The following is a 22,263-nucleotide window of genomic DNA, read 5'->3' as shown; positions in this document are numbered from 1 at the left end:
TTTTTTGCTTGGTTGATAATCCAGAATAGGGTGTGGACCGCCGATAGGTTGCAACGTAGGGGTTGGCCGAATTGCAATCCCTCTTTGCAAGCAGGTTCAAGAGACAGCGGCCCACCTCCTCTTCCAGTGCCGATTCACAGTGAGAGTGTGGACGGAGATTAATCTTCGCTTGGTTTTCACGACATCGACCCGACAGATTGGAGAATAGTGCCCTCGGCGATGGTTTGGTGGGACGGGGTTTGTCGCAAGAGGGGTGACACGCGCAAGGCTCGTAACACCTTGATGATGCCTGTTGCGTGGGAAATCTCGAACGAGCGCAATGCTAGGATCTTCCGCAACACCGCCGTCCCCACTACCGTCATCATCACCAAGATTAAGGATGAAGCCTCTCTTTGGGCTCGTGCGGGTGCAAAGTATTTGAGTAATATAATGCCGCGAGAGTAATTTGTAATCGCCCGTTTGGCGGAACCATGTCTACTCCTCTTCTTAATTAATGAAAATGGCAAATCTTTTGCCTTGTTTCGGAAAAAGAAGAAGAAGCAAATCGTGTTGGATTGCCAGCGAACACTACTAGGGAAAAGCCTACCAGCAGCGAGGGTTTTGGGTCTCTCAGTAGCGCGGGCACCGGCACTACTAATAAGGCGCTACAACTAACGTATAGCAGTAGCGCCGGTTGTCCCACGCTAATGCTATACATGAATAGCTGTAGCGCTCTTTGGGAAAGGGCGCTACTGATATTATCTGCAGCGCTGTTTGCTGGGACGCGCTACTGACAATGCGGCGCTACTGCTAAATTTCCCCCCTCGCTACTACTAGTTTATTTATTAGTATTTTTCCTGCATATTTGTTTTGTATTTGTTTTGTATTTGAATAGGCTTTATACAATAATCTTTAGCATATCATACACATACAAATGTAATCATAACATATACATACAATTAGTCTCATCAAATCATGTCATCATCATAATCATCATCCAACACAAAGTGGCCTCTCGTCATCATCTCGAAAATAGCGATACAAGTCTCGAATGATATGCAAATACATCGTCATCCATCTAAACAATGATATACGCGAGAAGAGCTATCACTTTGAGAACATGAGTTTGTATCCCTCTTTCGCATTAGCGTGAACCTCTAAACTAATTACTGCCTGTCGCTCGGAAACCGGAAGGGCCTGACACTCTGGCCACTTGTCGTATATATACTCCTGGCATAGCACTTCTTCGCCATCTATGATCTATGCACCTGCATCATCACATAAGTCGATGATATGCAACATATATAGTTGAGCAACAGAAAGAGACAGACTTGGCAAAAATAAAAACAACATATCATAAGCATAAATAACAAAGTTCATCGTACCCCAAAATGCCCTAACTAGAGTGATTTTCGCTAGTCGAGGAGGAGGACGGTTTAATTACATCACAAATAAAGTTTCACCGTGCATAACTCAAAGTTTTGTCATACAGAAAGTATGGACTAAACGGACACATTGTCATATATCGACAATCACTCCAACATGTCGTTCCATCCATCCAAGTCAGGGAGATAGTCCCCGAGCCTAGTGAAAGGCTTCAGGTCGAGACGCTGAGAGGCTATCCATGTTCGGACGTCTTCCCGCGACATTTGTCCTTCTCCGTAGAACATCCCTGTTTTTCTGACGACCTCCTTCATGATGATTTGGGCAAGTTTGCGCTGGATGTTATAGAACTCAGCTCGAAGTCGATGATCCTCGATATCTCCTATGTCATTTGCCCATTGCAGAATATGGGCATCGCCGGAAGAAGGTGCCATGCGAAGGTTCTGGTGATCCCGTCTGTACTCCAGCATGTGGTGTAGGACATAGAATCCATCATTAAGAGAATCGTCCGGTTGCTGGATGCAGCAGAAGTTGGTCTTATGGCCGAAGGCGACCCTGCCGCCCCTCATCTTCTTGTCCCTGACCTCTTCACCCAGTGATTGGTAGTGATACATAGCACTGTCGAGAACATCCTTGATGTGGGTGTAATTCTTTTTGTGAATGTTTTTCGACGTGTCCAAGTAAAGAGCGTGGGAGAATCGGGGATAGAGGATGATGAGGACGGCGCGCCCGCCGCTGCGCAAAATAAGTCCTCAAATTAATTAGCCTCCACCGTGCAAATGAATGATTGAAATCGAAGGAAGGATAGCAGCGCGGATGACTTACACGTGATGATAAGGCACGAGAATCGCCCCCTTGTCCTTATTGGTGAGCATGAAACTGACGATGTAATCCCTCGCGTATTCATGGTGATTTGCGCAGACTCCCAAGAAGCCCTCGTGCATGTAGTACGGGTCAGCGACACGGATATGAGATATCTGCTCAACCCCGATGATGTAGTTCATGTGCAAGGCATAAAGGCGGACAAACGTAAAATCCAGTTTCTTCACGTGAAACATGTCGAATATGTAATCGAATCGCAGGAAGAACTTATCCGCGGGGAAGCCGTCGACGTACGACATTTGCCGTGGAACGTTAACCACGTAGAGTGGGTATCCTGGATCTTTCGAGGCGATGAGGTCTTTCTCTACCCGCAGCACATCGTCATGAAGTCTCTTTAGATCGCCGAATCTGGCCCGTAGCGCTGTTGCGGGTAGGATTGGTTGACCGGGGATATGCCATTTATCCGCACCGGGGATATCTATACGGTCCTGAAGCCGAGGCTGCTGAGGCGGCTGGATCATAGAAACAACTTTTTTGCCTTTCCTCGCTCTCTTCCTAAACTTCTTTACTACCGGAAGGTCGTCCATAATATGTTGAGACGGCAATTCAGGCACCGACTCATGACGCTCAAACCCTGAGGAAGCGCCAGTATAGACATACTGTTCAGGAGCGCCATTGTCGTCCTCATCCTCATCCATGGCGACGTCATCAGCGACTAATGGAGCCTCCTCCTTATCCCGTCCGCTATCACCCAACCCGACACCCGACGATAATTGGGTAGGTGGGGTGTTGATGTTCATACCTTGCTGAGGCTGCGTGCTCATGGGTGTGCTCCCGGCTGCCTCCAGACGAAGCAGACTCTTTGGCCACAACAGGACCCACCCAGCATTGCAACAATCACCAAGCCGCTGCGGTGTCTCGTCGTCATCCCCTAGTAGTACTGGAGGAGGCAAATTCTCGTGGCCCGATTTGACACTAGCCACGGAAACCTTGAAGACGTTCGGGGGGATCGGCCGGCTGTGGAACAATGGTTCCTTCGGCTCCATTATCATCGCCTTCCCCACGTCCATCTTCTGGTCGCCGATGGTGTACAATATGGTGCACGGGGTTTCGTCGGCCTGCAAAGAAAAGTCTGCGACGTGAGACATCCGAAAGGCAACAAAAACGGGAAATTATACATTTATATTGAAGGGGGCGGTGTGACAGATATCGTGAGGGCGTCGAGCTCAGCCAAAGACGAAGCACCGCCTAGCACGTCCGGTGCGGGAGCCGGTGAGGGAGCAGGTGCAGCTGCAGGTGCTGGTGCAACGCTAGTCGAGCTGCTCCCCGCCAAGAAGTCAGCAAGCGGAAATTCCGCTGCATCTTTTTTTGGATTTTGCCTGGTCCAATTGAAAACGCCCGGAACCAAGGTACTAGAAATATCTAAAGCCACCTGTTTTGCGGCAGCTACCGCTGTTGCGACTGTCTCAGTTGATTTCTTCTCAACCGCAATCTCAACCCTCTTGTCGATGTTTTCTTCATTTAACCTTCGTCTTTCCTTTCTCTCCTTCGTGGTCTCACGGTAGTACTTCTTCCACGTGCCGCCGTCTCCGACACCGTGCACGCGTCCATACGACGGTCGAGTATCCACCGGTTGTTGTTTCAATATGTTCAACGCCCGGTTGAATGGAGTGTCCCACTTGGGCCTCGCCAATGCCTCAGACGGCGAGTCGCTTTCGGCCGCAATCCTGTGCTGCTCTCTCTGCAAAAGGCACAACGATCGTTTACAAATATGACTAATGTGTGCAGTTGAATTGATCAGAAACTAAAATTACTAGCAGTCTCATGAACTCCGTAATGACTAGTGTTGTCTCGTAAACCTTTTTCACTGGGTCCCAACGGTGCCAGGCCCTGAGGACGTCACGCTCCTGCGGGACGGTGAACTCCGCCAAGGGGTCTGGGATGCCCAGACTCGCGGCTTCTGCGTCCTCCTTGGCCCATTTGGACCTCTTTCCGCCGTAACCACGGCTTCCGAGGTGGTGGCTTCCAATGTTCCTCTCTTGAAGCCCCTTCATGTACTTAGACTTTTTTTTGGCATCTTCGGCCTCGCAAGCCTCCTTGAATATTTGAAACTGCTCTTCGTGATTGTCGGATTATCCTTTACAATCTCGGAGTAGGGTTCCTTCTTGTCGATGATCCTTGCTTTCACTCGATTTTTCTAGGCGGCCAACGCGTCGCTAAACTTGGTCATGGCGTGTTTGTTTATCTTCTTCATTGCCGGGTCCTCATCTGGATCTTTATAATCCTTCTCATTCCGACCCGGGAACAAGAATATCTGGTGAAACTTCTTTAGGAGGGAGCTCCTCATATTTTCTATCTTCTGTAGTTTCTCATCATTGATGGTGGCGGTTGTCCGTACGATGCAACCTATTTGATTGTCGTAGCATCGACGCGCTTCCTCGGGCGCCGTTGGCTCAAAATTGCCGTCGTCCACCTCCATGACCACCACTCTAGTAGTCCTGAGTTTGTTAGGAACCCGTTACCTCTTTGCTTTCGGTTCTACACCGGCTCCGCTCCCCGAGGCAGCGCCGATCTCAGTCTCAGCGCCGGTCTCGATGCCGGTCTGAGTATGAGCGCTGGTCTCAGTCTCAGCACCGGTCTGCGTGTCGGTCTCAGTCCCCGATGCCACCGGTGGGCCCAGCAATAACATCGGTTGATCATCGGTAAGGCTAAAAAATCCGTCTGCCGCCCGGTAGGCGTCGTCGCAATCACCAGAACCCTGTCCTTCATCGTTGCTAGCCATGTTTCCTATGATTAAATCTAGTCAATTAATTCTAGACCTAATAAAATGAATAATGACATTAAAAAGGCCTATTGTTTTGCAGGAATGTTGACTCCTTCCTGGTGCAGCAAATCACGGGCACTCGATATGTCCTAGTTTGTAGCACAAGTCATGCCGAAATTCACGGAAAATTTCGGCATGAGCTTTGCTAAAAGGTGGACAAATCGAGAACCTGAAATTTGCCGAAAAAGAAATGAATCAACATTCCGGCAAAATATAGGCCACTAAGCATCATTCCCTGCAAACAGTGTCCAAATATACACGAGCAACCACATGTGCAAACAGTGTAGAAGAAAATTCATTTAACTACTAATAGAACAAAATTCAGTTAACTTTAGTGCTCTATAATGATGAAAGGAAAAAAAATTCAGTTAACTACTAATTTCATTCATTTAGGTTATTCATTTAACATCACCTAATTAACCTACTGTACCAATACTACTAGCAGCACTACTAACCTAATTAACCTAGCAAAACTCTAGTGCCCTAACTGAAAAACATCTAATTAACATCTAATTTTTTTCTCTAAAATACAGAGAGAGATGAGTGAGGGGGAGGGGTGGGGACTTACAGAGATGGGAGAGACGATGGCGGGGAGGTGCTCGGTGATGGAGGCAGGGGCGGAGAGGGCGGGTTCGGGCACGGGCAAGGGCGGTCCTGGGCGGGCTCGGGCGGCGGTGAGGTGGAGGGCGCCGATGGTGACGTGGAGGGCGGCCTTGGGCGGCGGCTGTGAGGCTGAGGGCGGCCTCGGGCGGCGGCGGTGAGGCTGAGGGCGGCCTCGGGCGGCGGCGGTGAGGCTGAGGGCGGCCTCGGGCGGCGAGGGCGAGGGACGATTTGGGGAAGAATTGGTGGCCGGGGGGCGGGGTGGGGGGAAACCGCTGTTTAAGTGAAACGTAACGGTAGCGCGTTTCCAGAAACGCGCTATAGCTAAGTTAGCTATAGCGCGTTTACTGAAACCCGCTACTGCTATTCCTTTCTCCTTTTTTCCCTTTTTTCTTTTATTTTTCTTTACATTTTATTTTTTCCCTTTCTCCTTTTTCTATTTCTTTCATTTTCATTTACTTTTCTACTTGTTTTTCACTTTATTTTATTTCCGTTAGCAGCAGCGCTTTACACGTAAGCGCGGTGCAGCTAAGGAGATTAGCAGTAGCGCTGGGCCATTATACACGATACTGCTAGGTTGAGCTAGCCATGTGCGCCCAGTTCAAACGTAGCAGCAGCGCTTTTCGCTAGTACGCGCTACTGCTAAAGTCATAGTAGTAGCGCGGTTTTATTTACGCGCGCTGCTACTAAGTAGCAGCAGAGTTTGATTTTGTACAACGCTACTGGTAAAATTCTGTGTATAGGCTTTTCCCTAGTAGTGGAATGATGTGAAGTCGACGGCCGATTGAACCACGCTCCAGCGCTATGCAATTTGCGAAGGAAGAAACGGGAGGTAAAAGCACCCCAAGTACCATAACTTGCATGGAATGTGATGATTTAGTCCCAAACTTGCAAAATGCAACTCCACCATACCCCAACTTGCACTAGATGTGATGATTTAGTCCCAAGCCTATCACAACTCGACAAGTGACAGCCAGGTGGCTTGACCGGTCTTCATCCGCACTTTTGCAGGAAACACCCTGCCGTCTTCTTTAATTAACCCACGGTACTGGATGTTAAGGTGCAGCTAACTGCAGGAAACACCTTGTCGGGCCACAGCTGCTGCCGGTGCCCGCGCCGCAGCGGCACGAGGAGCAAGGTAATGATGGTCAGCCCCCTCCCGTTGCTTTCTGGCCCTGTCTCTCTCTATTGCACCAGCTTTTAGCGCTTAACGTTAATCTTTTATTATCTGTGATATGAATCTTGTTGCTGATTTGCTAAGACTCTTATGCTTCATGCAGAGCGGGAGATTGGCGCTGTCGCGCCTGAGCCCGTCGTCCAGTACACGCCGCCGACGCCACTGATGCCGTCCCCGTCCTCGGTCAACGGCGCCAATGTCAGTGCCAGCACCAGCAGCGTCTGGGCCACGTCGTAGAGCCTCCTCGGCAGCATGTTCGCGCCATCTTCCGTGGCCCAGGTGCCGCAGTATCTGGAGCGCGCATTGGCCGCCAAGCCCCGTCGCGGTGCCTCGCGACCGACGCCGTGTCCGCCTAGTTCTCGGCCCCAGCGGCTGACAGGCAGCAACAGCTCCCGGCGCCGTCGGCGCACATGTCCGCCACGACGCTGCTTCAGAAGGCGGCACGGATGGGCGCCACCTCGTCGAGCTCCTCGTTCCTGCGTGGGCTGGGCCTGGACATCTTATCGTCGTCGCCGGCGTCGACGTCGTCAGATCAGCATCAACAACAGCAGCACCACCACCAGGAGCCCATGCAAATGCAGTTTCCGGAGGGGTCGTTGCAGCAATGGCCGCCGTGGTTGGAGCCCGAGCCAGCTCCGATGATGTCGGCCTGGCTGGGCCTCGGGTTACCATACGACTCTACCGACGGTCCAATGGGGTTGCCGGAGCTCATGATGGGCCAGCCATCACTGGTCAGTGCCAAGCCGGCCACGCTGGACTTCCTGGGGCTCGGGATGAGCCCCACCGGCGCAACGACGAGCAGGGGCCTCCCCGTGTTCATGCAGCCCATGGGCGCGCGGTCGGCATGGCCCGGACCGGCAGCGGCACGGCGGAGACGTTCGGCTCCGGCCGGGGCGCTCAGGCCAAGCCGTTGGAGAGGAACCCGAGCAGCTCGCCGATCCTGTGAAAGGACTGATGGGCAGTAGTAACACATAGCACAACAGCTGTAAAGTGCTGCTTGTGTCTAATTAGCAGCAGCTAGTCGTCAGTCCTTCGCCGTTCTTTTGTTTCTTAGGTTACAATCAAGTACGTAAGTTACTTAGTTTCCTTTAGGCTTCAGCTTAGTAGTACGAACGCCTGCCCTGCCCTGCCCTGAAGCAAAGTTTCTTTTCAAGCTCATTCACAGATCAATCCAGTGAGTATGCCCCAAGCTTAGTATTCACAGATCAGTGTGAGCGATGATAAGCATTTCTTTCACAGGATCGGCGAACTGGACAAAAGTATGCCCCAAGTGATTTTGGGCCTGCATGCATCGTCACCGGATAGGCACAATAGTCTTCCCCAGCTTGCGATGGTTATGAATGCTGCTAACTTGTGTGGGCGCTAGGTGCATGCATGGGTTGGTGACTCATGCTTTAAGTAGGTTATCCCAGTCATCTTGGTCAGGTGTTGCATACTTTTGTGGAAGTAGTAGTAGTTGGGTGCATGACGAGCTCCATCAATGGTTTATGGCCGGCCTCATCTTTCAGATAATTGTGACATCCTAAATTTCATAGTATTGTGGTGAAAATGCTGACTTAAAAGACAACATCCTAATTTCATAGTATTTCAGTTAACTGCACCTTAACATCTAGTACTGTGGGTTAATTAGAGAAGACGACAGGGTGTTTCCTGCAAAAGTGCAGACGAAGACCGGTCAAGCCACCTGGCTGCCACTTGTCAAGCTGTGATAGGCTTAAGATAAATCATCACATCTAGTGCAAGTTAGAGTATGGTAAAGTTGTATTTTACAAGTTTAAAATTAAATCATCACATTTCATGCAAATTAGGATACCTGAGGTGCTTTTAGCTCAAAAAACAGAGTCCACATCTCAAATTAGGCGGGCAGCCCTGCGCGCTTTACTCGCGATTGCACTGTTCCGGAAAGGCGCAAACGTTTTGGCCCGTGCCGAGAACGGGCAAAGCGTTCACACGCACACGCACACGCCGACTAGACACGGCGAGGCCGACGTCACCGCGCGCGGCCGTCGCCAGCAACGGCTCAGATAGAGGCCCGTACCTGCCTCTGTCTCTGCCTCTGCCTCAGCCTCAGGGAAGGAAGGCGCGGCCGCAGCGGCGAGCACCGCACGCACGCGGCCTCAAAAGAAGGAGAGCGTGTATAAATAGGCGCGCGAACCACCGAGCCTCCCGCTAAAAAAAGAGAGGAAGGAGATCAATCCAGCGATCCGCTTGCTTCTTCCCCGCCTGCCCCTATCGAGGATCCCATTCCAACCCGCCCACGCACCCAGCATACCCAGCTCGAAAACGAGAGGATCGAGGGGTAGCAAATCCGCAACCCGCAGGCCGAGGCCGGGGAGAGGATCGAATCAAGGAGGGCTCGCGTCGGGGATTGGAGCTCACGCGAACCAACCATGGTACGTCCTTTTCTCAATTGGACGTCCTTTCTTTCAGCAAGTTCCGTAATCTCCGCCGGCGGCAGCGCATGGCCGGGCGGGCGGCGGCGGCGAGAGCGCGAGATTCTCTCGATCGAAGATTGGGGGGCGGCGCTTCGAGCGTCAGGTCGTGTGGCCTGCGCCCACGTCAGGGTAGCGAATATCGCCCATGCTTTTACCCCTGGGCCCTGGCCCCGCCCGCCGTCCTGGCCTTTTTGTCCCGTCGTGCCATTTCCTTCCCCCCTTCCGCATTCACCTTTTCACCTCTGCGCTTCCACATGTACTTTTACCGGGCGGTAAAGGTGATTATCCGTTTCCCTTTTGAAAAAACAGAAGAGAAAAAGTCAATAGACGCCGGCAAAACCAATACCGCGGGCAATGATCTTTGATAATAACCTCGTGCGTTTGGTCGCGATGTAACAGACGGCTAGAGGAGAGGAGAGCCACCTTTCCTTTTCTTTGTGGCGAAGAAAGAGGAAGAGGCACCCACGAAATGGGGATCCGGCTTGCCTGCTCCTTCGCCATGCTTCTATCCGTACTCCCACTTCATCCTACGGCTGTCTTTTTCTCCCTTTTCTTTTTAATCTAATCATCTACCACTGATTTTAAGGGGATGGGGTCGGGTCTTATCTTGTTCCAATTAAATCATGCCACCTATGCAGGAGTACGGACGGGAGCACGTTGAGGAAGCATGCAAGTCTCGTCCACGAAATGGAGTCCCCGTCCCGTTCCGTCTCCTTTTCATAGCCGCGTCGGGGGCGTGCACTCCCATGTAAACGCAACGCCAAGACACACACACACACACACATAGCACCAGCTTTCGGCTGGCCGGCCAATAGCAGCGGCAGCATCTTCAGCCGGCACTGACCTTTTCTTTTCTCCACTTTGTTTAGCACCAGTAGTATCTACTATAAAGCACAAACACACACCTAAGCTACTACATATTCGACGGCAGATGGACACATGAGAGGGAGGGGAAACCATCTCCCAGAGCCAGCCTGACAAGTGACAACCACACGGGTTTGATTTCGGTTCCTTCCCTCCCGTTCATCGGTCAACACGATTGGGCCGGACTTTTCTTGGAGCCTCCCCCTCCAAGGAAACGAAACCTGAATGCAACAAGCAAGAGCCTACATGGGGCGACGGCGGCGACGACGAGCGATCCGCCATGTCTCGGTTGCTGCTGCTATTCAGTTAGCACTTGAGCGTCATAATTGGAGCCCACATGTATCTGACTGTGTTTGTAATTGATTGGATGCAGGTTGAATCGGAGGTCGACGCATCGGCGGCAGAGACCGCCACGGCCAGGGCCTCGGCGGCGGTGCTCACCGCGCCGCTGTCGCTGGAAGGGGGCCTCGCGGCGGAGCTCCAGCCGGCCAACCTTGTGCAGCGGGTGCTCAGCCTCTTCGGGAACGTCAGGCCGGGCGCCGATCTCTCGCACTTCCAGGTAAAAACAAAGCAAGCACCACTACTGCTCACTCTCATGTGTGTATTGATCCTACAAAATCAACCATCCAAGGCACATGCATGTGATGTGAGACTCCGATCTCGAGAGCCAAATTTGAATTCACTTGCTAGTTTACTTACTCCAAGATTAGGGGCACTAGGCACTACCCTGAATCCGGCATAATTCAGGGGGCTGGGTACTGTACTATAATAATCACTTAATCAGGGCTGGTTGATTGGAGTAGGTGGGGTTCAGCTAGGCAACAAAAACAAGTTCAACGAATTCGCGCGGATTTGAAACAAACCAAATGGGGCCCCAAAGCTTGGACCTCTACATGATTAAACATGGAAGCTTCTCTTATGGTTTAAGAATTGGAGTGATTGAGTCATGTCACTTTATGTGCCAAGATAAGCTTATTAGGGGTTAGCTAGTGGTGTGGAGATCACTCCTACTAATGATTTGGTTAGTCCTTTTCCAGGGACACTAAATCGTCGGTTAGCTCCCAGATTAAATTCATGAAAGTCTGATGGGTGTACTTCACAATTCTTATGATTTTTTAAGAAAGTTTTCTACAATTTAAATGTGCCACATGTTGTTTTATTATCTTATTCTTTATTCGTTGAACACTACTCTTTTGTATGATTTATTTGAAAATTAATAAAAAAATACACATCGGAGTCCTGCTGCTTCCCTAAAAGAAAAGATCTACGTTCACTGTCGCCGCATTACTATTTCACGCAAGGTTTTGAGCACACTACTTCACTGATGAAATGACTGACGAGCCTGATCATTTCCAGCTGCCTGCTACGTTCAACCTGCCAAAATCGCAGCTCCAGTTGTACGGAGAAATAGTCTACTGCGACGGAGACGACTACCTGAGCAGATGCGGCAAAGGCAAGGACAGCCTCGAGCGCTTTACGGCGGTCGTCGCATGGAGCATCTCGACGACGAGGCCGCCCATCTTCGGTTTCGCTCCTTACAACCCGGTCCTCGGAGAGACGCACCATGTCTCCAGAGGGTCACTCCATGTCCTTCTTGAGCAGGCAACCCAACTTGTCAAAAATTACTCATTTTCTGAAAAACACATACTCTTTTTCAACAACGTGAATGATCACATGGCACTACTTTTCAAAAAAAATGGTCATATGACATTAACATTTTCAGGTGTGTCATAAACCCCCGGTCTCTGCACTTCACGCTACCGATGATGGCGGGAACGTGGAGCTTGTCTGGAGTCAACACCCAGTGCCGAAATTTAATGGTAGGCCACCAGATCAACGATTTCCAAGCTTCAGCATAACGTTGCTATTCAAGCAAGGATGCAAACTTATCTAAACTCCTGTACCCCTTTCACTTGCTTCACTGAAGGTGCTAGCATAGAGGCAACGGTGCACGGCAAGAGGCAAGTCAGGCTTCCAAAGTTCAACGAGACATACGAGATGGGCTGTCCAAACCTTCTCATCAGGCTGCTTCCTGGGCCCTCCGTCGAGTGGTCTGGCACCGTCAGGATCGTCTGCAAGGACTCCGGGCTCGAGGCAGAATTGAGCTACCACAGAAGCAACTCCTTCATGGGAATGGGAGGTGACGGGAGGTGCGTTAAGGGCAAGGTGTTCCGTTCATCGAACCCGCAGGACGCCGTCTTCGAGATCGATGGCTACTGGGACAGGACTGTTTCGCTCAAGGATGTCGAGAGTGGGGAGGTCTTGGTTCTCTACGACGCGAACCTCTCCATCGCGAACCTCATCACACCGGAGGTTAAAGACGAAGAGGTGAAATTATAGCAACTCAGAAGAAAATAGATTGCATTGTCTTGTTTATTCAAAAAAATAAAACATTTCACACTGTCTGTAGTTGTGATCACTGATGGTATGGCATGTCAGTACACTTTCAGTTCAGCATGGCTGAAACTTGCAAAGCAGCACAGGGGTAGTATTCATGAATGATGGTGATAATTTGGCAGGGCTTGTCATCTACCGAGTCGGCGGTCGTCTGGAGCGAAGTCAGCGAGGCTATCCTGGCGAAGGACTGGGAGAAGGCTAGCGAGGCGAAGCGGAAAGTCGAGGGCACGGCCAGGAGCCTTGAGAAGGAGAGGAGTGAGAAGGGAGAGGTGTGGATGCCCAAGCACTTCTCATTGTCCCAGGACAAGGATGGGAACTGGGACTGCTGTCCATTAGAGAAATCAGTGCGTCCAGCTCCTATCATTGTACCTTCTTCATGAAACTACATTACATGTAACAATGTTAATTTATATAATAAAGCTGACCATTCTTTTTTACATACTCTTCTTTGGATTGTTGGATTTCCATTGATTCTTCAGAGGATATATCCTTATGATTTCTTTCCCTATAAGAGCCCTTCGGATCATAGAATTGTGGTTGCTGGATTTTGGTCAGGCCAGCTATCCTGTGACCGCTATTCCATAGGAAATACAGTATGACATGAGCTCAAGTCTCATTCAGTCTTTCATATGAGATGTCCAATACATTTTGTCTGTGTCTCTTTCTACTCTCCCCATTTCTCTGAAATTCCTGTGTTATTTTCTAGTCATCCATTCGTATGCATCATTGCAAAAATTCTTGTGCTTCAAGTCATGCACGAATCCATAAGTCATCACATTCCAGTTATGCATTATTTTCTATTTCTCACATTTTCAGTTTTCTGCTATCCAAAGAGTCCCTTAGTTGCTTTTTTTTTCTTCTTTTCTTATCCTCAGATTTCTTGGGATGGGAAATTTCTCTCAAGAATTAGATAGGGCTATTCAATTCAAACTACCTTATAATACTACAGAAAAGGAGAAGATTTATCACCCGGCAGTGCTAAAGTTCCTGAAAGCTATGAATCGTAAAAACAGAGCATACTTTTCCTTATTAATAATGGAATTAATTAGTATACAATTTGTACTAGTAGATTTCATTGTTGGCCTGCATGAAAGAAGCCAATATTTACATCTCCACAAATTTGCACCACCAGTACTATCTAGTTACTGAATACAGGAGGGTTTCAAAGGGTTTCAAGTTGCAACTACTGTGAATCTGTCAGAAACTCCTACAAGATCTCTGCTTGGATATGTACTCTGCTTCGAGCCTCTTCTTTCTTCCGCGCCTAAGATCACCCAATCCCTCAAGTATTCGAAAGCTCGAAGGCCGGCTCGACATGAAACACTGGCTGGCCTTTCATGGAGAATGATCATTTAAAGAACACGAGCGCTGCAGGTATCAGAAACCACAGCTGACCGTATCGCGTGCTCGCCGACGACGGGGTCATCCCCGGCTGGTAGGCGCTTCTCACGCCATTGTCGTCGCCCGTCAGGGGCGGCTGGAAGGCACTTCCGACGCCATTGCTGCTAGCCAAGGGTGTCTCGTAGGTGCTTCCGATGCCATTGTTGCCAGTCGGAGGTGTCTGGTAGGCACTTCCAACGCCATTGCTGTCTGTTGGAGGTGGCTGGTAGGCACTTCCAACGCCACTGTTACCTGCAGGGGTTGGCTGGTAGATGCTTCCAGCCCCGCTGTTGCCTGTCGGGGGCGGCACGTAGGTGCTTCCGGCACCATTGTTGTCAGCAGGAGGAGCATTGTTGGCATCAGCAGGCATGTTCAACCTGTGTGAACCATGGGTTATCCATCAAATTTACAGTATTTCAAAGCACACAATTTCAGCTGTACATATCTGTCGAACTTTGGCACGTGTGAGTTACTCAGTTCTTGGTTCGTCAGAAATTCGGAAGCACATTTCAGCCATCACAGTTAATTACTGGCTGCAAATTGCAATACATTTTATTGAAGTGAATGAAAAAGAACTGAAAAAGAGCTTGATTGATTACCCAGCTGGAGGGAGGCAGAAGGCGATGGTGTAGTCGACGGCGTTGCAGGTGAAGAGGCTGCTGCCGTCGTCGTAGGCGTAGCTGTAGGCCCGCGGGCACGCCGACTTGAAGACGGAGGAGTAGGCCGTCGGGCTGCACGTGTCCGGCGTCGCGTAGGCGCCGCTGCAGCAGTACTTGTCCTGCGTGAACGCCTCGCACGCGCTCTGGCATGCCACCGGGCCGCCGCCATTGCCGCCGGCCACCTGCAGCTCCTTGGGACATGCTGCAGTAACATGATTGTCGTTTACGTGTCAGAGCATACAATTCTGCAGAGCTGTTTCATACTCCATTATGCTACAGTATATGCCACGTACAGAGGTTGAGGTCGGCGGCGCAGCCGGTGGCATTGCAGCTGCCCTGCCGCGCGCGCGGGACGGCGACGACGGGCAGGTTGTACCCGTCGACGAGGCTCACGTCATAGAAGTCCTGGTCGGCGGGGCCGCCCTTCCCCAGCGTGATCTCGAAGAGCGTCGCTGGCGGCTTCCCGCCCGTGCCGCCGCACTCCATGTGCCCACCACCGCAGTCGCCGGTCTGGCACGCGACCGCGCCGGCGGCCGCGCCCGAGCCGTCCGTGCTGAAGTTGCACCCCGTGCGCGCCCATATCCGGCCGGACCAACCGGCCGGCGCCGGGATCCGCACGGTCTGCCCCGGGTCGAGCCTGAACCCCGTCGTGGGCAGCTGCGGCGTGCCCGCGCCGGCCATCGTCCCCGGCCAGATGGTGTGGGTGCAGTAGTTGGATATGGTGAAGCTGCAGCTCGCCGTCGAGACGCTGCACCACTGGGCAGCTAGAACCAACAGAACAAGGAGCAAGCATGGCGCGCCGCGATTTCTTGGTGCCTCCATGGTCTTGAGCTCTTCTTGATTTCCTTGTCACTTGTTGCATGCAATCCTGTTCTTCATCAAATATATAATGGTGTGCAGGGTTCAGAAAATGGAGTGAGTTGCTTGGTGAGATTGCTTTAGCATTTCCCATGGATGGGGTGGCCTAAGAGAGAAGAAATACCTTTGTAAGAATCCAAGTGACACGCACAAGTGAAAATGCTGCTAGGAGCCTATAAAAGAACATTCGTAGGCGTGTATGCCTTAATTTCACACAAGATAACTTCATTTGTCCGTCTAAACCAATCCTCATTTTCCATATAATGATCACCATAACCAAAAGTGCATTGAGTCAGTGTCCTGTACATGTATGTCCCGTGCTCTATCTACCCACTTCCACGAGGCATCAGGCTATGATATGACCATTCCAGTCCACATTGACCAATCTCAAATAAAGTAAATTTTTGAAGGGGACCATTCTCAAATTAGAGCATTCAACTGTCCCATTTCTGGCACAACCTATTAGAGTATGTTCTCTGACATTGCTTTCAGGGGATGTAAACTGCAAACTTGGCTTTGCGGCAGTAAGAGGAAGTACAAGATAGCAAGAAAGACATAACCTTCTCTTAGTACCATTATGTTAGAAAAAACTGGCATTGGATAGAAGATAGAGGATAGAGGCTTCTGCCTACCTTCTTTTTTGTTTGTGTTTTGTACATATTGTAAACTCTTTTCAGTTCATTAATAGAAAATTACCGTAGAACTAGACGGTTGGTCCCTAAAAAAAGGCATCAATTTCTCACATCCATGGTACAGATTCTACTTAGAACAACTAAATCTCTTAGGTAGTATTTAAAGAGATGCCAGGTGCTACCTTCGCAGATCCAGAGAACAAAAATGCCACCTTACCCATCAGTTCAGATAAAGCATAGCTTCCAAGTGGGTATCACAACAAGAATAACCATCCATGCATAACTACTTTATGCTTCAAACAGCCTATGCTGCAGCTTATCAGCATCTGTGTCACAATACAAGTAGTAGCTGTTTGAAAGTGCCAGTTCGTAGTATAACTTTGTAAGGAAAGCATACTTCCGTGAATGCAAAATTCACGTTTCACATGCAAACCACGGGTAAATAGCAAAAAACTACGACAATTACGGTTAGGGTTTCAAAAAACTACCTACTTATTCTTTTTCGTCGATACCTATCGTTTTGTTTAGTTTTTCGCAGAAAACACTCGTAATCAATTGGGCTCAAATTGAACCCGATTATGACATGGGTGGACAGCTGTCAGGGCCAAATGTTACATTTTGACCGTTAAAATAGACATAGTGTGTGTTGACCGTTCATTAAGTTAGAAGTAGCAACATAGCCACAAAAGGAAATCAAAAATTGCTACCATTTGCAAATACAAATATTAATTAGCTGGCACAATGGGTACACTGCTGACTGATGATTAACATGCAAGAAGTTGAAAGAAAACTAACTTGGATGAATCATGGATGGATCTTGTCGGGTAAGGCCACATGGATGATAAGATCGGGTTGCGTTATATCATGTAATATTTATGTACCGACTTCCAATGAGTAACACCTAGCAAGGTCTTTTCCGAATGTCCCCATCAAAATAGGAGACCTTCTTCATCATTATTGAGCCAAACTTGAAAGGTATATTCATGGTTTGTGTGCAATGTGACCTAGTAATGAAGTCTTCGTTGATGGAAAAGCCAAACTTTTGTAGTACAGGTGTTCTTGCAAAGCAAGGATGTACCGCAAAAAATAATACCAAAACATAATTTGTGAGAAATAGTATGTTATCAAAAGGAAAGAAATAGGTGTGCTATTGGAAGGGGCGAAGTATCAAGTGAAAACTCTGATTCGATGAAAATCTGGAAACTTGCGACCCGAGCTGTTGGATCTCTTTAACTGATGGCACAGATGAGAAGTGGGCTCGCTAACCAGCCGCTTATGCTACTTTTCAAATAACCCCCTGTCTTGCCCACGGGGTAGGATATTCCTTCCCACAATTTCTTTCTTATCTCGCCTTATCCATGGCTGCTCCCTACCGCGAAGACATGGCGCTGCCGCCGTCCCCCACCGCGATGACCGACGACGGGGCCTCCCCCTACGGCGGAGCCGAGCCATTCCCCACCGCGACAACAGACGATGGGGCTGCCCCCACCGCGACGCCCGATGGCGCTGCCATCCCCCACCGCGACGACCTACGACGCTGCCGTCCACCATGGCGCTGCCGCCGGGTGGATGCTACGAAGGTATCAGGCCATAGCCAGCGGGGCTACCAACGGCGCCAATGTAGGCGTCCACCTCGCCGAAGCTCCCCTGTGAGGAATGGGCTGTTGCTCCTTCCAACCAAATTTAGCAGATTTGTTGTGCGAGCTTGTGATGTAGAGACGAAAAATCTGAATGCAATTTTGATATTGTGAGGTGTTATCACTCAGCGTGAAAGCATTGTTGATTATCTTTATTTAGTCTGAACGGTGCTCCAATGATGTAATCTGAGAATTTGTACAAGACAAAATTTTCTGAATACAAGCAAGTGTGTGTTGGATGGAAGTTTACACATAAGTCAGTGCAAGGGTGTATGTTGGGCGAGCAGGAGTCACAGCAGCTGACGAAACAACAAACAAGAAAGCTCGATCCAGATGCTTCAGAAGTACTCCCTCCGTTCCAAATTATTTGTCGCAGAAATGGATGTATCTAGAACTAAAATACATCTATATACATCAATATCTGCGACAAGTAATTCGGAACGGAGGGAGTACAATTGAAGAAGGACAACTTTACCTTGATTCAGTTAGTGCTAGCTGAACCATCAGGTGGAGGGCTATGAGGATGTTGTGGCAATAAGACTATGACGCCATACAAGTACAATTAGTACATGAAGCAGATGCCGCTGTACTATGTTGCTTACTTGTGCAGGGCTAAGAAGAGGTTGAGGCATGGTAGGGGACGGAGGTGCAGCAAGATCTTGGAGAGGCAGCGTCGATGCATCTTCTAAAGGGCGACTCAAAACCAGCAGAGGGGCAGGGATCATGGCCGGCGGAGGGAAATAGTTCAGGACCGGCGGAGGGCTCTTCGTCGCCGGCGGAGGGAGACAGTTTATGGTCGCCGGCATGGCCAGCGTAGGGCAAGTCTCCATTCCGTTGATGAGATTGAAGACGAATCGATCGTAGTCGAAACGTCAAGGAGCTGGTGCGTAAAAGAAGGGGTTATTTGTTAATTCGTGTTTAAGTGGCTGGTGGTGGTTCCACCTAAGATCTGTGTCGCTCCTTATTGATCCGATGGCCCATGTGATGAGTTTCCAGATTTTCATCAAATGAGCGTTTTCACTTGATACTTCGCCATTGGAAGGACATGAATATAAACAAATAGTTTAATTGTTATCCAAAAATGTGTTATGCTTATGCATAAGAGATGATTTATGAACCAAGTATGAGCATTATTTGTCATGCAGATATTATGGCATTGCAAACAAAATGTAGCAACAATTTGTTTGCAATACGAGCGTGTTTAAAAGAATAGTAGAACGATAATTTGCCTAATATAGCAAGACTTTCCTCTTTGTCATCATGCATGGCACCTTTCATCCAAATGTAGCAATACTATATTTGTAAAGTAACAAGTATTCCTAATTTGTCCAAAAGTAGACCTGTGCAGTTCTTACCAAATCATCAACTATTTGACTCCGCATCAGTTCTGCTACATTCAGATTAGTACTAAATAGGAAAGATTAGCCCATGTCTTGTTGAAGAACATATTGTGCGATTACAGAAGTCCTATGGTAGGGTGAGATTGAACAGCTCGGTCGTTTGGCCGAGGGCATATAGACCTCTTGTGTCCTGGCACTTTGGGCACTACGAATGAAAACCCTCGAAGCATACTTAAGAGAAATGCATGCATGACGATTGGCGTCAGGGGATTACCAGTGAAAGGTGGGCTACAAACTATAAGAGATTGATGAGGATTTCACTTACCTAGTTTTCCATGAGAAAACCTAATAGGGAAGAGGTGGGTCAACAGCAAGCAATGCTAGCGATAGTCGGTGCCGATAGGATACAACGAGGGGCAGAAGCGAAAGGCAGTGGCGTTTGTCGGCGACTGCAGCCTGCGGCGACAATCGACTACGAGGGGCATCGAGCTGAGGGATCCGGGCGGAGTTGTGAATGAGGAGGTGCGTCTAGCAAGGTGCAGTGCGAGTGAGGAAGAAGGGGAGTGGGGTTTTTCGAAGGTGGTGGGACTTTACGTATGTTGTGGGCCCACATGTCAGCCAACGTATGGCGTGTACTTATAGGACTCAATTGTGTAACATAATTTCACCTTCTTCCTTCTTGCTCCATGGCGGGGTTTTAAAGTTGCACGAACTCCCACACATAAGAGACTCGCCCTTTGGCTGACTCTAGCTGGCCGCTTGTCACCTTTGAAACCACCTCCTTAATTGCGCGCGTGTTGGGCTGGTGGCCTATAAATGGAGCACTTGGTGGAGCACTTAGTCGATCCACCGCCATATGCCTCTCCAATCGACTATTCACTTCTATACTGATGGCACACCCAATTGAACACCCCCCTCATCTTCAATTTTGGGGATGACGATTAGGATGAACAACCAACGGATGATTCCACTAACTTGTGGGAAAAGAGGGACCATGCCATGGAGGAGGCTGCACAGATGGACCTGGCCATGGAGGAGCTTGACCATATATTAGCAGAGGTGGAGGAGCAGATTTTGGTTCCCGTGCCCGGGGTGTCAACGAAGAGGGATGGTTGGCCTGGCACGACAACATCGATGAGTATTTCCACGCCATGCATGACAACCACACTGCATTACACACATTCTGCCACGGTGTTAGATATGGTCATGTAGTTGACCATGGGCAAGGCCTTGGTGGTGGCCCTGTAGTTGGCCTTCGCGGTGGCCATGGTCATGGCGTCTCTCGTGGCCATGGACATGATAGGTCCAAGAGTCGTGTCACCGCAGCCATACCTTTAGTTATAGTTAGTTTGAGCCATTCTATGAATGTGTGTCAACGCGCGATGTTCATCTGATTTTTTTTATTTTGTCATGGAAGCTCCATATGTACAAGGGGACTGGTGATAGCGTGAATCTACTATGGTTGTATAAGTTTCTCAGTTCAACACTTTCATCTGAAATATTAGTTTGATAGGAGAGACTCGAGTGTCTGAATCTCAGCATTTCTCTCACCCTCAATGACGGTCGGCTGATAGCATCCGACACAAGGGTCTGCTCAAACAGACGAGCACGCCATGGCGAGCCGGCGGACTATATGTTGGGGAACGTAGTAATTTCAAAAAAATTCTTACGCACACGCAAGATCATGGTGATGCATAGCAACGAGAGGGGAGAGTGTTGTCCACGTACCCTCGTAGACCGAAAGCGGAAGCGTTAGCACAACGTGGTTGGTGTAGTCGTACGTCTTCACGATCCGACCGATCCAAGTACCGAACGCACGGCACATCTGAGTTCAGCACACGTTCAGCTCGATGACGTCCCACGAACTCCGATCCAACAGAGCTTCACGAGAGAGTTTCGTCAGCACGACAGCGTGGTGACGGTGATGATGTTGCTACTGCCGCAGGGCTTCGCCTAAGCACCGCTGCAATATGACCGAGGTGGAATATGGTGGAGGGGGGCACCGCACACGCCTGAAAAAGATCAACTGATCAACTTGTGTGTCTATGGGGTGCCCCCTGGCCACATATATAAAGGAGTGGAGGAGGGAGGGCCGGCCCTCTCTATGGCGCGCCCTAGGGGAGTCCTACTCCCACCGGGAGTAGGATTCCCCCTTTCCTAGTAGAACTAGGAGCCCTTCCAAGTAGTAGGAGTAGGAGGGAAGGAAAGGGAAGGGAAAAGGAGAAGGAAGGAAGGGTGCGCCCCCTCCCTAGTCCAATTCGGACCAGCCCATGGGGAGGGGTGCAGCCACCCTTGGAGGCCTTTCTCTCCTTTCCCGTATGGTCCATTAAGGCCCAATACGAATTCCCGTAACTCCCCGGTACTCCCGAAAATACCCGAATCACTTGGAACCTTTCCGATGTCCGAATATAGTCGTCCAATATATCGATCTTTATGTCTCGACCATTTCGAGACTCCTCGTCATGTCCCCGATCTCATTCGGGACTCCGAACTCCTTCGGTACATCAAAACATTTAAACTCATAATATAACCGTCATCGAACTTTAAGCGTGCGGACCCTACGAGTTCGAGAACTATGTAGACATGACCGAGACACGTCTTCAGTCAATAACCAATAGCGGAACCTGGATGACCATATTGGCTCCTACATATTCTACGAAGATGTAACATCCCAAATTTTCAATTTGGAATGTTACACATTAGGTCATCATTGCATATCATATTTTATTTTGCATTTTGGTTGGTCCTACAAATTCTACGCAACTCAATGACCCATGGAGAGAGTTGAGGATTTCGTTATTTTCATATTTGAGTTTTCTCAAATTTTGAGAATAGGATCATTTGATTTTAATTATTTTATCATCAATTATTTCTATTACAAAAATATGAGAGAGGGAATAAAATGACTTTCCCAAAATAAAGAAATATTGAGGATTTAATAACAAAATCAAATAAGATTTTATTTCGGAGTTTTTCGGTGTTTTATTTGAATTTAGGAAAAATGTGCGTTTTCAAAATTGCATTTAGGCCCCAAACAAATGTTCATCTTGTGAGGCTTGATTTTAGAAGCCCGTGAAAATTTATTTCGGAATTTTTGGAGTCCGTTTAGTATTTCTTTTTATTTTTATTCTGCGCATAATAAAAAAACGAACCGACCTACGGGCCATGTCCGACTAGGACTCCGGCCCGACTAGCCTTTATAAGCCGGGGGAGGCCCAGCCCCAGCCGAAACCCTAAGCCGCCCCAGCCCCAGCGCCCGCCGCCGCCAGCGCCAGC

The 22,263-nt window shown here is 49.2% G+C and overlaps 2 protein-coding genes and 1 pseudogene across 3 annotated transcripts; 2 read left to right on the top strand and 1 right to left on the bottom strand.

The window, feature by feature from the left end:
- Window positions 1-6,412: 6,412 nt before the first annotated feature.
- On the top strand, window positions 6,413-7,731 carry LOC119333436 (annotated as a pseudogene).
- Window positions 7,732-8,890: 1,159 nt separating this feature from the next.
- On the top strand, window positions 8,891-12,918 carry LOC119330136 (oxysterol-binding protein-related protein 4C-like). Of its 2 annotated transcripts, none has more exons than XM_037603254.1 (6): window positions 8,891-9,178; window positions 10,458-10,643; window positions 11,441-11,686; window positions 11,808-11,904; window positions 12,012-12,412; window positions 12,604-12,918. In XM_037603254.1, the coding sequence occupies exons 1-6, from the start codon at window positions 9,176-9,178 to the stop codon at window positions 12,859-12,861; spliced, it is 1,191 nt and encodes a 396-aa protein (XP_037459151.1). In that variant the 5' UTR covers window positions 8,891-9,175; the 3' UTR covers window positions 12,862-12,918. The 2 variants fall into 2 exon arrangements, with proteins under 2 accessions (XP_037459151.1, XP_037459150.1); XM_037603253.1 differs by lacking the exon at window positions 8,891-9,178 and adding an exon at window positions 9,888-10,372.
- A 618-nt stretch (window positions 12,919-13,536) lies between these two features.
- Window positions 13,537-17,237, bottom strand: LOC119334457 (thaumatin-like protein 1b). The gene is made up of 3 exons (XM_037607016.1): window positions 14,814-17,237; window positions 14,461-14,722; window positions 13,537-14,238 (listed from the first exon to the last, which is right to left on the bottom strand). The coding sequence occupies exons 1-3, from the start codon at window positions 15,340-15,342 to the stop codon at window positions 13,830-13,832; spliced, it is 1,200 nt and encodes a 399-aa protein (XP_037462913.1). The 5' UTR covers window positions 15,343-17,237; the 3' UTR covers window positions 13,537-13,829.
- Between the last annotated feature and the right edge of the window lie 5,026 nt (window positions 17,238-22,263).

The sequence above is a fragment of the Triticum dicoccoides genome, chromosome 7A (assembly GCF_002162155.2).
Source record: "Triticum dicoccoides isolate Atlit2015 ecotype Zavitan chromosome 7A, WEW_v2.0, whole genome shotgun sequence".
Classification (NCBI taxonomy): domain Eukaryota; kingdom Viridiplantae; phylum Streptophyta; class Magnoliopsida; order Poales; family Poaceae; genus Triticum; species Triticum dicoccoides.
The sequence above is the reverse complement of the archived record's forward strand: the minus strand, read 5'-3'. Positions and strand labels throughout refer to the sequence as shown.

What these genes read in the sequence shown, in the direction of transcription:
- LOC119334457 (XM_037607016.1), bottom strand. Translation starts at nt 15,342, where the DNA reads ATGGAGGCACCAAGAAATCGCGGCGCGCCATGCTTGCTCCTTGTTCTG. An exon ending in CGCCGCCGACCTCAACCTCT is followed by an intron (nt 14,723 to 14,813) that starts GTACGTGGCATA and finishes ATGTTACTGCAG; the next exon opens with CATGTCCCAAGGAGCTGCAG. An exon ending in TTCTGCCTCCCTCCAGCTGG is followed by an intron (nt 14,239 to 14,460) that starts GTAATCAATCAA and finishes TGGTTCACACAG; the next exon opens with GTTGAACATGCCTGCTGATG.
- LOC119330136 (XM_037603253.1), top strand. Translation starts at nt 10,310, where the DNA reads ATGCAACAAGCAAGAGCCTACATGGGGCGACGGCGGCGACGACGAGCG. An exon ending in GAGCGATCCGCCATGTCTCG is followed by an intron (nt 10,373 to 10,457) that starts GTTGCTGCTGCT and finishes GATTGGATGCAG; the next exon opens with GTTGAATCGGAGGTCGACGC. An exon ending in CCGATCTCTCGCACTTCCAG is followed by an intron (nt 10,644 to 11,440) that starts GTAAAAACAAAG and finishes GATCATTTCCAG; the next exon opens with CTGCCTGCTACGTTCAACCT.